The 15,776-nt window shown below is 42.1% G+C and overlaps 1 protein-coding gene across 6 annotated transcripts in view; it reads right to left on the reverse strand.

The window, feature by feature from the left end:
- The window catches only part of IQCK (IQ motif containing K), a 124,832-nt gene that overhangs the window by 26,584 nt on the left and 82,472 nt on the right, over positions 1-15,776 (reverse strand). For 4 of the 6 annotated variants that reach the window (XM_042970938.1, XM_007087296.3, XM_007087294.3 and 1 more), the window contains one exon: positions 11,495-11,606. In XM_042970938.1, coding sequence (XP_042826872.1) covers positions 11,495-11,606 — 112 coding nt within the window. Of the gene's footprint in view, positions 1-5,403; positions 5,477-11,494; positions 11,607-15,776 lie in introns of those variants that run through there. The other 2 variants (XM_042970937.1, XM_042970936.1) reach the window with 2 other exon arrangements.

The following is a 15,776-nucleotide window of genomic DNA, read 5'->3' on the forward strand; positions in this document are numbered from 1 at the left end:
CATGTGATTAGAGGGTTAGAAACTTTCCGTCCCACCGCCCAGGCCTCCAGGGTGGGGTGGGGGGCTGGAGGTTGAATCTGGCACCATTGGCCAATGATTAAATCAATCATGCCTATGTAATGAAGCCTCCATAAAAACCCAAAGGACAGGGTTCAGAGACTTCCAGATGGGGATACCAGAACAATTCCCTGTGCCTTCATGCCAGGCACTAAGCCCCAAGAGGACAGAAGCCTCTCTGTTCAGGACCTCTCTCTCTCTCCCTTTTATCTCTCCATCTGGCTGCTGATTCGTATCCTTTAATGTAACCTCTGTAATAAACCAGTAATCTAGTGGGTAGTTTCCTGAGTTCTGTGAGCTGCACCAGCAAATTAATTGAACCCAAGGAGGGGGTTGTGGGAAGCTCCCGACAGCAGCCGGTCAGTCAGAAGAGCAGGTAACAACCTGGATTTGGGATTGTCTGCGGTGGGGACAGTCCTGTGGGTCTGAGCCCTTAACCTGTGAGAACGGATGCTACCTCTGGGTAGACAAGTATCAGAATTGAGTTGAATTCTCCAACCTAGCTGGTGTCAGAGAATTATTTGATGATGTAGAAAAACCCCTCGCTACACAATGAAATTTTTATTAAAACTTTTAGCATGAAAAGATGTCTATGATATATTGCCAAGTGAAAGAAAAAGCACATTGCACTACAGCATTTATAATATGTTTCCATGTTTATAAATATATATGTGCATATATTTATACGTAGATAGATGAAGAAACCCTATGGGTAGACACCCTCAATAGTAACTGCCTCTGGAAAATAAGCCATTGATTATTTTAACATATATCATTGTTAGGTGATCAATTATGTTTATTAGTTACAAAGGGCTACAGCTAATGCCAGAACCCACCTCCTGGGTCACAGGCTCGTGTTCTCTGTACCCGGGTATCCTCTTTGGTGGCGAAGCCCTTCCCTGCTCCTCATCTATGGATGGGCAGGATATTTGGAAGGAGGGAGAAAAGAACATCCTCATCCCTATCCACTTACCCCTGGCTTCCTAAAACATGCTGACAGATCCTGCAGCCTCTGGACAAGGGACTCAGCATCCCCTCTCTCCACACCTCCCTATCCAGTGGCCTGTGGCTATTTCAGTGTTAGCGGGCAGGGTGGGAGGCATGGCCAGATGCTGCCCACTGCCCAGCCTGGGGGTCCTGGTACCCTGTTGGGAAGCTCTGCACTGGGCCAACATGCCCAGTTAAGGTAACTGGACAACATGGCATGAAATGGCCCTAGGATCCCCGGCATCAGGCAGATCTGGGTTCAAATCCCTCGTTGGGCCCTACTGGCAGTGTGGCCTTGTGTAAGTCATGTTCTCCCAGCCCTGGTTTCCTCATCTGTACAATGGAGATAATGTCCTCTGTGTGGCAGAGCAGGTGTGAGGACTACATGGCAACAAAAGGTGCTTAGCGTGGTGCCTGGCACATGGTATGTGCCCAATAAACTACAGCTACTACTTAGTTTCAGACATTCTCTGCTCTAAAACTAAGTTCCAGGGGTATCCTAAGGTCATAAGCATGTGGTGTGGCCAAGATGAGATGCTTAAGACTGTCCTTAAAACCCAATCCTAATATAGTTAAGGTTTGTCATTACAATCTAAACTTAAAATACTAGATTAAAAGTCAGAAAAAAAAAAATAACTTATCTGGTCCTTACCCACCTCCCACCCCTCTCAGGCTTTGTTTTTTTCCTAGTGCCCTCTTTTTTTTTTTTTTTTTTTTAATGTTTTTTTTCAGAGGCGGGGAGGGCAGAGAAAGAGGGCGACAGAGGATCCGAAGTGGGCTCTGCACTGACAGCAAGCAATGAGGGACTCAAACTCACAAACTGCAAGATCATGACCTGAGCCAAAGTCAGACGCTCAAAGGACTGAGCCACCCAAGTGCCCTTCCCAGTGTCCTCTTAATGAAAGGAAAACTTCAGTTCCAGGAATAACTGTGCTTCTAAGAACCTTCTTAATCTTAAAGACACAATAAACAATATAATGATCCTATTTCCTTCATTGTTGTGGCTTCTAGGAAGCTCAGAACCATAGTTCTATTTATTTAGGAACATTTTTGAGGTTATTATTCACATTGCATAATGTATGAGGGAAGGGCCCAGTGTTTCCTGAACAAATAGCTTGTCTTTTTTCTTATAGACACTATGAACTATTTAACAGATCCTATTTTCCTCTTTGCTTTGTCTCTAAGAAATCTCTAGGACGTATAGGACTTAGAGTATTTTGTTTACTGCATTTTGTGGCTTAACTTTTTCTCTCCTTTTAATTTTTCCCCAACCCAATTACCACATTTGGTAACACCATACCTAAAAATGTTATATTACAAGTTTCTGTAAGCTACTGAAAATGGCTCTTGGAATGAGGTAGGGAATAAACAGGTAAGCAAAGAAAAGTAAATAATCTGTTTCCTTTGACAGGTCAACCTCCTCCAACATTTTCTTTAAAATATCAACAAGAAGTGATAAAGTCATTTAAAGAATACTTAGATGGGGCACCTGTGTGGCTCCGTTGGTTAAGCGTCCGACTTCAGTTCAGGTCATGCTCTCACAATTTGTGAGTTCAAGCCCCGCATCGGGCTCTGTGCTGACGGTTCAAAGCCTGGAGTCTGTTTGCGATTCATGTCTCCCTCTCTCTCTGCCCCTCCCCCACTCATACTCTGACTCTCTCTCAAAATAAATAAACATAAGAAAAAAATTAAAGAATACTTACATATATATAAAGAATACACACACAAATATAATCTGATGTTTCATACACATATATGTAAATATATGTAAATACACCCCCCAACACACACACACACACACACACACACACACACACACACACACACACTGTAACCTGATGTTATAGGAACAATTTCTATGGCTTCTTTCTTCCTACATCCTAGATTTCCAAATAAAATATCACCATTCAACTACAAAGCACATTTGAAAACAATTACTGAGTATATACAAAGCTAAAAATACACTATTAATTGAGAAGGGATTTTTGACCACATCTCAAAAATGACTTAGGCATCTTGTTTGGAATTATATTGGCTGCAATTCTTGTCACACACATTTAAAAATAATTCCTGCAACTGTCCCAGTGGATAGAGACTTAAGGATAACTTCACACCATTTCTGTCCTAGAAGAAAATCCTGTTTGGGAGGGCCTCTGACTCAGTGTAACATGAGATGAGCTATATATGACCACAACTCTACCCTGACAGCGGACACTATTCTCCCTCAGACCTCCTGTCTGCATCAAGGTTGCTCCAAGAAATGAACTTGGCAAAATTTATTCATACTATAAATACCAGAACATAATATGGATAATATGGCATGCACTCAAAAAATATATTACATATGTTTATTGGATTTGTACATAGATCAGTTTGTGCATTTTTTAGATAAAGTTGAAGAACTGTTTTTATTTGCAGTCATTCCATTTTTTTTTCTTTACTGCAAGTCTAAAGGAGAACTAGCATGTGTCTAACAAATTGCTTCATCAGAGGTCTTGGGGTCTAATGATAGTGTCACCTTGGTTGGGGGGATTTATTATCCAAACTGCCACACTACCCTAATTCATAAGGTTTAAAACAGGAAGTAACTCTATACTGCCTGAGTGTAAGGAATGATTCAGCTTGGGGAGTCTGGGTGGCTCAGTCGGTTAAGCGTCAGACTTCGTCTTGGGTCATGATCTCATGGCTCGTTGGTTCGAGTCCCACATCCGGCTCTGTGCTGATAGCTTGGAGTCTGGAGCCTGCTTCAGATTCTGTGTCTCCCTCTCTCTCTGCCCCTTCCCTACTTGCACTCTGTCTCTCTCTCTCTCAAAAAAAAAAAAAAAACAAAAACAAAACATTAAAAAAAAATTAAAACAAACAAAAAGAAACGATTCCACTCAGGGACACCTGGAGGAAACAAGGAGTTCTACTTCCCCTGGTGAGCAGTCTGTGTGCTGCTCCTAGCAATTCAGCCCTGACTTAGAGGCTTCAGTCAACACAAACAGCAGGAACCCAAAGCCCAGAAAGTCCAGGTCATGAGAAATAAGATAAGCAGGATGTCACGTTCAGGAGGATTCCTGAGGGAATTTGGCTCTGACAGTAGAATCCAAGGGAGCATCTTAACTCTCTGTGTCTTTCCTCAGATATGTGTTAGAAAAGTGGACAGAAAAAGGGAACACTTGGGCCCCGGCCCTAGGCCCTCCTTTGGCAGTGTGCCCTTGGACAAGTCTCTCAACTTTCTTGGGCGTCTACTAATTCGTTTGTAAAATGAAGCCCAGAGCTCTTTCCACCCTGTATGTGTAGACTGCATGCTCTATGCCAGGCTCTGTGCTAGGCTGGAGGCACCATGAGTAAGAGAAAGAGTCCCCTCCAGGGAACCCTATGGCACTTAGAGTCTAGTGGAGTAAACCAACAGAATTGTTTAAAAGCACACAGATATTTTAATTATACTAAAATTGTGACAGTAACCAGCCTTTATGGGAATGATGTGCCAGCACTTATTCTAAAAATCAAGTCCTGTAACCTTTTAACAGCCATATGAGACAGGTACTGTCATTAGTCCCATTTTGTACATGGGAAAACTGAGGCTTAAGGAAGTTAACTAGATCAGGATCACACAGAGAAAAGTAAAAGGACTCTCTGAACAGGTCTGGCCAATTCCAAAAGCCAGTCCTTTACCCATTGCACTGTACTGACTTCCTTCTTAGCTAACCACAGTTCTGGAGACAGCGTTTAGAACTGGCTTTTTTTTTTTTTTTTTACCTAAGCGCCATTTCACAGTCTAATTGTAAGTGGAAATTTTACCCATGAATTCCCACTGGAGCATTTACTGAACCCCATCTTGCCTGGAAAGGACTGCTCCTTCTGGAGCCCTGGAAAGGCCACAAGGGACACGAGCAGCAGGTGGCTGAGATGCGCGGGTGGTGGTGATGCTAATGCTTTCACTCTGCCCCTCCACTGCTGGCTGGATTACACACATCAAATCCCGTCTGCTCTCCCTGCTACACAGCAAGCTAAATCAATCTGTCAACCAACAGCAAATCAACTCAAAAGAATAAGAAACAACAGAACTAAATAGGCACGCTGCACTTTCCTTGACCTTTAAACTGATTACAGCCTTGATTGTCTTCCAATTTTGAAGTGAAATGAAATGGCAGTTGTGCACAGAAGAGAGGCCTGGGCTGGTCCTGCCAGTTTACAGCTCAAGCTGCTTCTTAGCAAGGGTTAAATGGTAGCAAGTCTTTAAAACCGCCAATTTGATGAGCTCTTACTCTGCACCAGGCACTGTCTGTATGCTGGCTCATTTAAGCCTCAGGACTCTACCCATTCATTCATTTATTCACTCACTCATTCAACCAATACTTATTTGGTACTCACTTTATGCCAGGTGCTGTACTAGGTTAGGTCTTTGTCCTCATGAAGCTTATACTTTAACAAGGAAGACAGGTAACTGCCAAGTAAACAAATAACAGATGGACTTCTCTTGCCCGGGGCTCAGGGCATGCAGGCTTAGAGGACTCCACATTTTTAAATTATTACTTTAGAGAGAGACAGAGAGAGAGAGAGAGCAAGCTGAGGAGAGGGGGCAGAGGGAGGGGGGGGAGAGAGAGAGAGAGAGAGAGAGAGAGAGAGAGAGAGAGAGAGAGAAAGAGAATCTCAAGCAGGTTCCACTGTAGGTGCTGAGCCCGATGTGGGGCTTGATCCCACAACCCTGGGATCATGACCTGAGTGGAAATCAAGAGTCGGACACCCAACCAACTAAGCCACCCAGGTGCCCTGAGGACTCCCCATTAAAATTTTTTTAACGTTTATTTAATTTTGAGAGAGAGTCACAAAGCAGGAGTTGGGGAGGAGCAGAGAGAGAGGGAGACACAGAATCTGAAGCGGGCTGCAGGCTCTGAGCTGTCAGCACAGAGCCCGATGTGGGGCTTGAACCCACGAACCGTGACATCATGACCTGAGCCTAAGTTGGCTGCTTAACCAACTGAGCCACTCAGGCGCCCCGAGGTCTCCCCATTTTAAAGAGAACACGAAACAACTGCAGATCCAGTGCCTCCTTAGAGTATCAACTCTGGCTGACCATTAGAACTGGGAAACTTAGCATTAACATGCACGCCTGGGGGCTCATCACAAAACCATCGGATGAGAACCTGTGGAGGTGAGGCACTGGAATTTTTTTAACTGATAATTTTGAAATAATTTTGAATTTACAGAAAAGTGGCTATCATCATCCAAAGAACCCCCAGGCTCACCAGTTGTGTATACTTTGCCATACTTATATTACCATTTTCTCTCTATGTATGCATACATATACATGCATGTTACACATTCTTTTTTTTCTGAATCATTTGAGGTTAAGCTACATACCATATCCACTGATCGTTAAAGTCTTCAGCATGTATCTTAAGAATGAAGAGGCTTCTTACATAGCCCAAGAACATTGTTCAAAATGAGGAACTTTGATAGTGCCATGTATTTATTTATATAAAGACTATATTCAAAGTTTGCTAATTGTCTCAATAATGTCTTTCATAGAATTTTTTCCCACACAGGAGCCAATCTAAGATCATGTGCTGTGTTTAGCTGTCATGCCTCCTTGTTCCTTCCTTGGCCTTTCTTGACACTGGCATTTTTTAAGAATCTGAATCAGTTATTCTGGTGTGTGTCCTTCCTTTTAGGTTTGTCCGATGTTTCCCCATGATTAGATTCAAGTCATGCATTTTGACAGGGATAGTGCATAAGCATATATGTCGTGGGTCCTTGGTACATCATACCAGGAGGCACGTTATATCAGCTTGTCCCAATATTGGTGATATTAATTCTCAACACTTGGTGAAGGTGGGTCTGCCAGGTTTCTCTAATGCCACGTTAGCATTTTCCCCTTTGTTTAATGACTAATTTGCAGAGGGATATTTTGGAATTCTAAATATCATATTCCTCATCAAACTTTCACACAATGGTTTTAGCAAGTACTGATGATTTTTGCCTGAGATAATTATTTACTAATATGGTTACAAGATGGTGACTTTTTAATTTCATTAGACTTTCTTGTTTTTAAGTTTATTTATTCATTTTGAGGGGGGGGTACAGAGAGAGGGAGAGAGAGAATCCCAAGCAGGCTCTGTGATGTCAGCACAGAGCCTGATGTGGAGCTTGAACTCACCAATTGTGAGATCATGACCTACACTGAAATGGGATGCTTAACCAACTGAGCCACCCATGCGCCCCTAATTTCATTAAACTTTCTCTGTGTATTAGTTGGTATTCTAATGTAAGGAAAAGCTTCCTCATCTCCCTCATTTGTCAAGGAGTTATAATTCATTACTGTCCTATTAATTTTGACACTTAACTGTCCCAGATTTGCTCAGTGAGACTCCCATCAAGCTATAGCCTATATTCTTCTCCCATGTCCCCATCTTTATTTTCTGGCATAAGATGTTCTAGGCTGATCTACTTTCCTTGCCCCAGGCTTGTGATCAGCCATTTTTCCAAGAAACTTTTTTTTTTAAGTTTATTTATTTTGAGAGACAGAGAAAGCACCAGCAGGGGAGGGGCAGAGAGAGACGGAGAGAGAGAGAATCCCGAGCAGGCTCTCCACTGTCAGTCTCGGGGCTCAAACTCACAAACTGTGAGATCGTGACCTGAGCCGAAACCAAGGGTCTGACACTTAATCGACCGAGCCACCTAGGCATCCCCATTTCTCCAAGAAACTTAATTCTGTTTAGAGTAAAGTGTACTTAGAAACCAATATCTGGACACTAAGAATGCTCATTACTTCTAGGATTTTCTGTCAATGGCACTGGTATTTTTAGAAAGCTCCCAAGGTGATTCAAACGCGCAGCCAGTATTGAGAACCATTGTCTATGAAGAAGGCACCCAACCACCACCTAAGTAGATGGCTCTGGGAAGGGAAGGGAGAGAAGATATTTAGGAGCTGTGGAGTAGTGGACCAATGCAGTATATCTCAAAGCATGGGTAAAGACACATTAGTGGGCCATATAATTCATTTAGTTGGTCATGTCTAGCATTAAAAAAAATAAAAATAAAAAACAAAACCTCAATAGAACAGGAGGGCATGTACTAGATTATAATATAAAGCTATTTCTTACTGAGTCACAGTCCAAAAAGATTGAGAATTGCTGGTCTAAAAAGTGCTGGGCTTTTTTTCTCCTCTGCTAGATAAGAGTGGGTGCTTCCCCCAAGCCAAACCCTAATCCAGGGAAGGGAAGAGCCAAGAGAACACCTCAAAAAGGTTGAGGGTGGGGTGCCTGGGTGGCTCAGTCGGTTAAGCGTCTCACATCAGCTCAGGTCAGGATCTTGTGGTTCATGAGTTTGAGCTCTGCATCAGACTCTGTGCTGACAGCTCAGAGCCTTGAGCCTGCTTCGGATTCTGTGACTCCCTCTCTCTTCCCCTCTCCTGCCCACACTCTGTCTTTCTCTCACTCTCTCAAAAATAAATAAAATATTATTATTTTTTTTTAAATTGAGGGTATCTCAGTATTTACTTGAACATTTGCTTTAAGGGCAGATTGACATACAGATCATCCCCCTTGCTTGTCTGAGAAGGTTCAGTGTGACCTGGGTAGACACACTGGGGCAGAGAGAAGGAGGACCATGGAGAGGTCTGCATGTCCACCCATGAGAGTGAGTCAGGTGGACACTGGGAGGCAAGTTGAACTATCTTCCTGATGCCTCAACCAAGAGGGCTGGCCACTAGGTAAGGAGATCCCCAACAGCAAAAGGCTGGGAGTGGACTGGCAGAGGTGAGATCTGGGGTGGTGGTGGAAGAGGCAGAGACGGATCCAGATCCCCACAGGGGTGTTCTGCCACCTGTTGTTTCCCCCCAGGAAGAACGCATATGAAATACAGGAGTCAGAGAGTCAGCATGGAGATGCCTGCCCAAAGGACACAAATGGTAGCCTTAGCCAGAGAAGCAGTGGCAGCCAAAAGAGGATCACAACAGACAGTGATCTGTATCTCCCTCCTTCCCACCCGTCCCACTAGAGGAGAAAGGGATTCTGACAAGAAAAGTGTGGAAGTGTGAAAGATCTAATAGTTCTTTCCCCTACTCCCACCCCCACTGATGAAGGGCGGAAGGGGGTGGGTAAGATTTAAATGGGATGTGAGATTGAAATTTAAACTAGACTGGGCTTTCTGAAATTACAGCATACAGAAAAGACATGGAATCCACCCAATATGCCATGAAGGGACTGGAAAGACAGATTCAAGAAGGCAGGATTGAAGACAGTTTCTGGGGAGAAGAGAAAGCTTTTGTTTAGACCCCACCATGTTGAGAGTGTTCAATAAATACTATTTCAAGGAGGCCTGGAAGATGAGAAGCAGCTGAGGATGGGTTACCTGGCAGAAAAAAAAAAAAGAAAGAAAGTACAGTGTCCTCTGGGTGAGGGAGGTATTGGCATATGGAAAGGACGGAAAAGTCTGGAGGGACTATAGCCTAGTGACAGGGGACAGGCTGGATGGGGAGTTGAGTTGAGAGGACTCAAAATATGGATGGCCTGTAGCCTGCTGAGGTGAGTAGGGTTATTTTTTCATAAATGGTAAAGTATTATGTATTTATTTAAAAGGTTCCAGGGTGCCTGGGTGGCTCAGTCGGTTGAGCAGCCAACTTCAGCTCGGGTCATGATCTCGCGGTCTGTGAGTTCGAGCCCCGCGTCGGGCTCTGTGCTGGCAGCTCGGGGCCTGGAGCCTGTTTCGGATTCTGTGTCTCCCTCTCTCTGACCCTCCCCTGTTCATGCTCTGTCTCTCCCTGTCTCAAAAATAAATAAAACGTTAAAAAAAAAAATTAAAAAAAAAAAAAAAAAAGGTTCCAGGGGCGTCTAGATGGCTCAGTCAATTGAGCATCTGACTCTTGATTTTGGCTCAGATCGTGATCACAGGGTCATGGGATTGAGCCCCACATTCAGCTCCATGGTGAGCATGGAGCCTGCTTGGGATTCTTTCTCTCTCACTATCCCTCCCTCTGCCTCTCTCCCTAGCTCATGCTCTCTCTCTCTCTGTCTAAAATAAAAAAAATTTTTTTTAAAGATTCCAACAGTGCACCTCTCCCTACCTCGTACAAATCCTAAAGGTATCATGTATCATTAATGTATTCTTCCAGGCTGTTTAGACGTCTCCGTGTTTCCATGTATATATTTTTAATATATGGATGAAAACTTACGGTTCTGCTATTTTTTCCACTTGATTATATATCACAAATCTCCTTCCATATTGTTGGTTGAATAAATGATACTAAATCCATACCATGCACCTGTTAAACTTCATGATGCTGCTCTTAATTGTTGACCAGAATGATGTTCTGAATATGTTCAGTGACAGATTGTAACGATGTAAAATCCTATTTTTTTTTTTTTTTAATTTTTTTTTTAACGTTTATTTATTTTTGAGACAGAGAGAGACAGAGCATGAATGGGGGAGGGTCAGAGAGAGCGGGAGACACAGAATCAGAAACAGGCTCCAGGCTCCGAGCCATCAGCCCAGAGCCCGACGCGGGGCTCGAACTCACGGACCGCGAGATCGTGACCTGAGCCGAAGTCGGCCGCTTAACCGACTGAGCCACCCAGGCGCCCCTGTAAAATCCTATTTTTAACAAAATATCTATAGACACTCATTTGTACCTGTTTGTACCAGAAAAAGTACAGCAGGATATACACCAAAATATTAACAGTGGTGGGATTTCTGTTTTTTTCCCTTTTTTGGCTGTTGTTTTTCTTTTTTACTTTCTTTAAAATAAAAAATATATATATAATGTATAATAAAAATAATAAAAAATAAAAAAAATATTTTGATAAAAATACATTAAGTCAATTCTAGACCCACATGGGGCTTGCACTCAACCTCAACCGAGATTAAGAGTCGCAGACTTTACTGACTGGGCCAGCCAGGTGCCCCTTGGTTGTTGTTTTTCTAATTTCCCTATCGTAAATAAATAGTAAATTAAAGTTTTATAACAAAAAATGTGGAAAGTAAATAGGACGAAATGGTGCTGCTATTCTTTGTTCTTTGTGTGTGTGTGTGTGCGTGCGCACAAATGTGTGTGTGTGTGTTTAATTTCTCACAAAAGGGGAGAGAACAAGCATAAAGCATCATTTCAGTTCAGACACACAATCAACAACTTAAAAAAAAAAAAACCACCCGTCACACTGATGGACACTGTATTTCCAAAATGAGGGGTTATCCTTGATGTCTTATAGCTTGAACAAAAAAGACATGCAGACACAAGATGACCCTGAATTTGTCCCTGAGTGAGGCAAATAGCCATATAAATTATATCACATCACCTCTGGCATTCTAGAGCAGAATCTTAATATGCAGCCACTTCCCCCCCACACAGACTGAGTTCCCTGCAGACACAAGGACCCCGTAAGAACCCAGAGGGCTTCTTTCTGAGCCTGGGCTAAGACTCAGCCTTTTCCTAAATAAACTAAGGACTGTGAATCAAACAACTAACCTTTCTGTTCTTGTTTGGCCCAGAAAATCTTGACTCGCTGGTGAATGTGGTTGTCTTCACGCAGTTTCTTCTGCCACTGACGCAATTCTTGAATCTCAGGATCACACCGAACCTGGAAAATGCCCACAAAGCTTTAGTTTCTTTCCTACAACTTCTATACATTAGCTTGTTAACTCTGCATGGAAAATCCTTTACAAACCAACTGGATATGCTTTAGGTTCTAAGTGAATCAGTGTTTTAAAGGATTTATCTAAACTCCTACAGCTTATGTAGTATTTGAGTGTAAATAACGTTGTGTGAAGATTTGCTATACTAATGGTAGGTTGAGAACATTCTAGATCTGTGCTCTTCAGCAGAAATACAAAGTAGCCTCATGTGAAATTTTACATTTCTTTGCAGTTCCATTTTAAAAAGTAAAAATAAGTTAGTGAGATTATTTTTAAGAACATATTTTATTTTGGGGCATCTGGGTGGCTCAGGTTAAGTGTCCAACTCTTGATTTCAGCTCAGGTCATAATCTCACCATTCGTGGGTTTGAGCCCCATGTTGGGCTCTGCGCTGACAGTGGCAGAGCCTGCTTGGGATTCTCTCTCCCTCTCTCTCTGCCTCTCCCCGACTCGCACTCCCTGTCTCTCCCAAAATAAATAAACTTAAAAAAAGAATATATTTTATTTAACCTCAAAGATCTAAAATATTATTTCAACATGTAATCAATACAAAAATTATTTATGAAATATTTTACTCTCCGTTTTCCATACAGTCTTCAACATCTAGTGTGTATTTTACAGTGACATCACAGCCCAATGTGGGCTAAACACATTCCAAGTGCTCAATAATCACACACAACTGGTGGCCAGTATATCGGTTCTAGAGGAATCACAGTCAATGTATTAGTTTAATACCAATTGACTAAGCGTCTACTGCATACTGGGCTTTGTGCTATACCTTGGCAATAAACAGATTACTGATGATAATTTTAATTAAGTTTTAATTTTATTATTCTGTAGCTCATATTCATTGAGCACTTAGGTCCCAGGCATTGTTTAAGTCTTTTACAAGATGTAACCATCAAAACAACCCAATGAGGCAAGAATGATTATGCCCATTTTACGGATGAGGAAACTCAATTGAAGCAGCTTGCTGAGTCACAGATCTAGGAAATGGTTTTGAGATTTCCAGCTGCTCTTGAGGGGCTGAGAATCTAGTAGGAGACATAGAGTACAGCAATAAGATCACCAAGGTGTGGTAAGAATAAGGATATCAGTGAGCACAAGGGAATACAGAAGGGGAACTGAGCTCAGCCTGGAGCAGTCAGGAAACAGGTCATGGAGGAGATGACTCCTGGAGTGAGTTTTGAAGCATAAACTAGAGTTAGTCATGGAGAGTGGGTAGAGTGTCATGGTGGTCCAGTTCTGCCTTACTGTGATCATGTCACAAAGCCAGGGCCCACCCTCCTGCTTTTTCAAACAAACACTGGATCTTGAAACTTCCTGCTCTGGTCATTGGGATATAGGCTTCCTGGATGAGTTTCCAAAGGGTCCTGTTGTCCTCTAGAAGCCTCACATGGCTTTTTATAACTAGGAACTTTAGAGAGCAATGTTGGGGTCAGGATGATCTCAGTCCCTTCCCTTCCAGAAAGATCCTTGGTTCTTTATGCAGACTGATCCCATGCACATCAGAGAGCTACTCACCAAGAGGCATTTGGAGAAATGGCCTTAACAAACTCAAGAAAAATAAAGTCCTTCCTATTACTTCATTTCTCAGAGCATGGGGTGCCTTAGTTATCTTAAGAAAACTACTCAAGTGATTTTTTTTCCCAAGATAAAAAAGACTGTTTTCTTCTGAACTTCTAAATGGCAGCTACTCTTGTTTAAAGAAAAAGAAAATATACAAATTATCTATAAATGTGTATTTAAAAAAAAATTTTTTTTTAACGTTTATTTATTTTTGAGACAGAGAGAGACAGAGCATGAACGGGGGAGGGTCAGAGAGAGGGAGACACAGAATCCGAAACAGGCTCCAGGCTCTGAGCTGTCAGCACAGAGTCTGACGCGGGGCTCGAACTCACAGACCACGAGATCATGACCTGAGCCCAAGTCAGCCGCTTAACTGACTGAGCCACCCAGGCGCCCCTCCCCAAATCTTTTAAATTACAAACCAATGTTTTTAGTGTTTCCTAAAGTCTTATGTTCAAAAGATTAGGTACCTTCAACATCTCTGTTCTGTAGGCTAAGCAAACTCAAACCCTCATGGGTAGCTAAAAAGGAGGTTATCCACATCTTTTCCAGGAACTTCTGTTTATCTGGATCCAAGCACGCAGAAACCCCCACATTTCTGCACCATGACAACTAATACGCATAATGCTAATAAAGATGAAAGATCTTCTGAACCACTAAAAAAAGGTTAACACTAATTATAATCAGCAAGTTGACTACATTTTATTGTAGTCAAATTCTTTCTGTATAACTGATGTATTTGTATAGTTTGGAAGAAGTCAGAGAGTGTGGGTTCCTCTAGGAAGGAAGTAAAATGGGGGAGGGAGCTTTAGCTTTTTACTCCATATTTTTCTGGATTGGATTGTTGGGGATGTTTACAAAGAGCATATATTGTTTTAGAAATACAAGTGTTTAAATTTTAAATTAACAGGCTGCTGAGAGGCAAACAAGAGTTCTTTAACTTAAGAATAACTGATGAATTTCCCCGACAATCCCCTGAACTCTCAATTACCTTAATATTTAACAAACAGAAACACCATTTCCTTCATCATTCCAGAAGGCTACAGATGTTCTCAGGATTCTGCTGACCAGTTTAGGGTGATTTTCCTCTGTCTGGCCAGAGACCCTTGATGTTTTTCTTGATTCCCTTCATTTGGAAAGCAAGGACTGCTATTTACTAAAGTGGAGCATGGCAGCCTTGTTAGTTAACTTCTCATTACCAGGAAAGCCTGGATCCCCAGAGAAGGCTTTTGTGAGCCCTGGGGAAAGCATGCACCCATTGAACAGGGCTAATCCGGTCATTATAGTCATGATTACGGAATCAATTTAAATGGCAGTGGCTGTGCCAATCAGCAAATACCGTAGAGTGCAGTGTAATGTTTAACACATCAACAGTTTCATTGATTTAAAAAAAAGAAGTCTCCTTTACGAGTGGCTTCCTACTTTTACTTGTTTAAATTACCACATGGAGTCCATCTGCTCTTCCAAGATACGCACACTGAGTAATACACACATTATTGTGTACTTGACTTTGGGTAAGCCAAGAAAGAAAACTCCATTAAGTGGATGTGAATTTTTTTAAAAAATGCCCGTGAACCAATCAAATTCTCCTAATCATCTATTACTCTGATGAAAGCCAAAACAGGACACCATATTGGTTAAGAAATCCAACTCTCTATCGGAAAGACTGAAGTTGAATCTCAGCTCTGCAAATGACAAGCTGAGGAACCTATGAGCAAGTTATTTAAACTGTCTGAGCCTCGATTTCCTCTCCTGTAAAATGGAGAAAGTATACATATTTCCTTCATTGCACTGGTGTGAAAACAAGATGAGATATTGTCTGGTCCATAGTAAGCCCTCCCTGTTTTAGCAATTTCTTACATCAACTAATAAAGTAGTAAGAATAATCTGAGTTCAGCTCTGGGGTTGCATCCTACAACTGCTGGTAGGACACGGAGCCAACTGGCTGAAGAGCCAGTGATTCATAAAATTGGAAGTGAGGTCTCTTCCCAAGGGCTTACAGTTTATTGAATACATAAATGATCTTACAATTATATAACTGTAGGCATTACTCAACCAGTAGAGAGATATCAGGGCCGTAGGATGGTGACTGCAGCCAGGGAAGAAGAGAGGGGCCCTATGGCTGGGACTTGGAAATTACCCTTCATACTTCTGAATTCCTCTTAGCTCAGTTGTTTTCTTTGCTTCTTGGCAAAACAGACAATAACATAGCAACGCCTATTTTCTCTGGAGGATTCCTTGGGTTTTTTCTAGTTGCTTTGGAGGAAGAAACTTTCAGTATAGTACAGTTCCTGGAAAGATGCTGGAGAAACAACACAACGGTCAGCACGTCAGTCGTGCTGGCAAGAGTCAGCCTCCAACTGGGTGTGAGACACCTCAGAAGGTCCTTACCACATCCTTGCCATGACTTGATGTACTAACGATAATACTGAAGGATTTTATACCTGGGAAAAGTGGATTTCAACAAGAAGGAAATATATATTTGCAAATTCTCTTGCAAATACCTAATGAAATATTCACAGTTTCCAACTCTCTCATACGTTCCA

Source organism: Panthera tigris, chromosome E3, assembly GCF_018350195.1.
Source record: "Panthera tigris isolate Pti1 chromosome E3, P.tigris_Pti1_mat1.1, whole genome shotgun sequence".
Classification (NCBI taxonomy): Eukaryota; Metazoa; Chordata; class Mammalia; order Carnivora; family Felidae; genus Panthera; species Panthera tigris.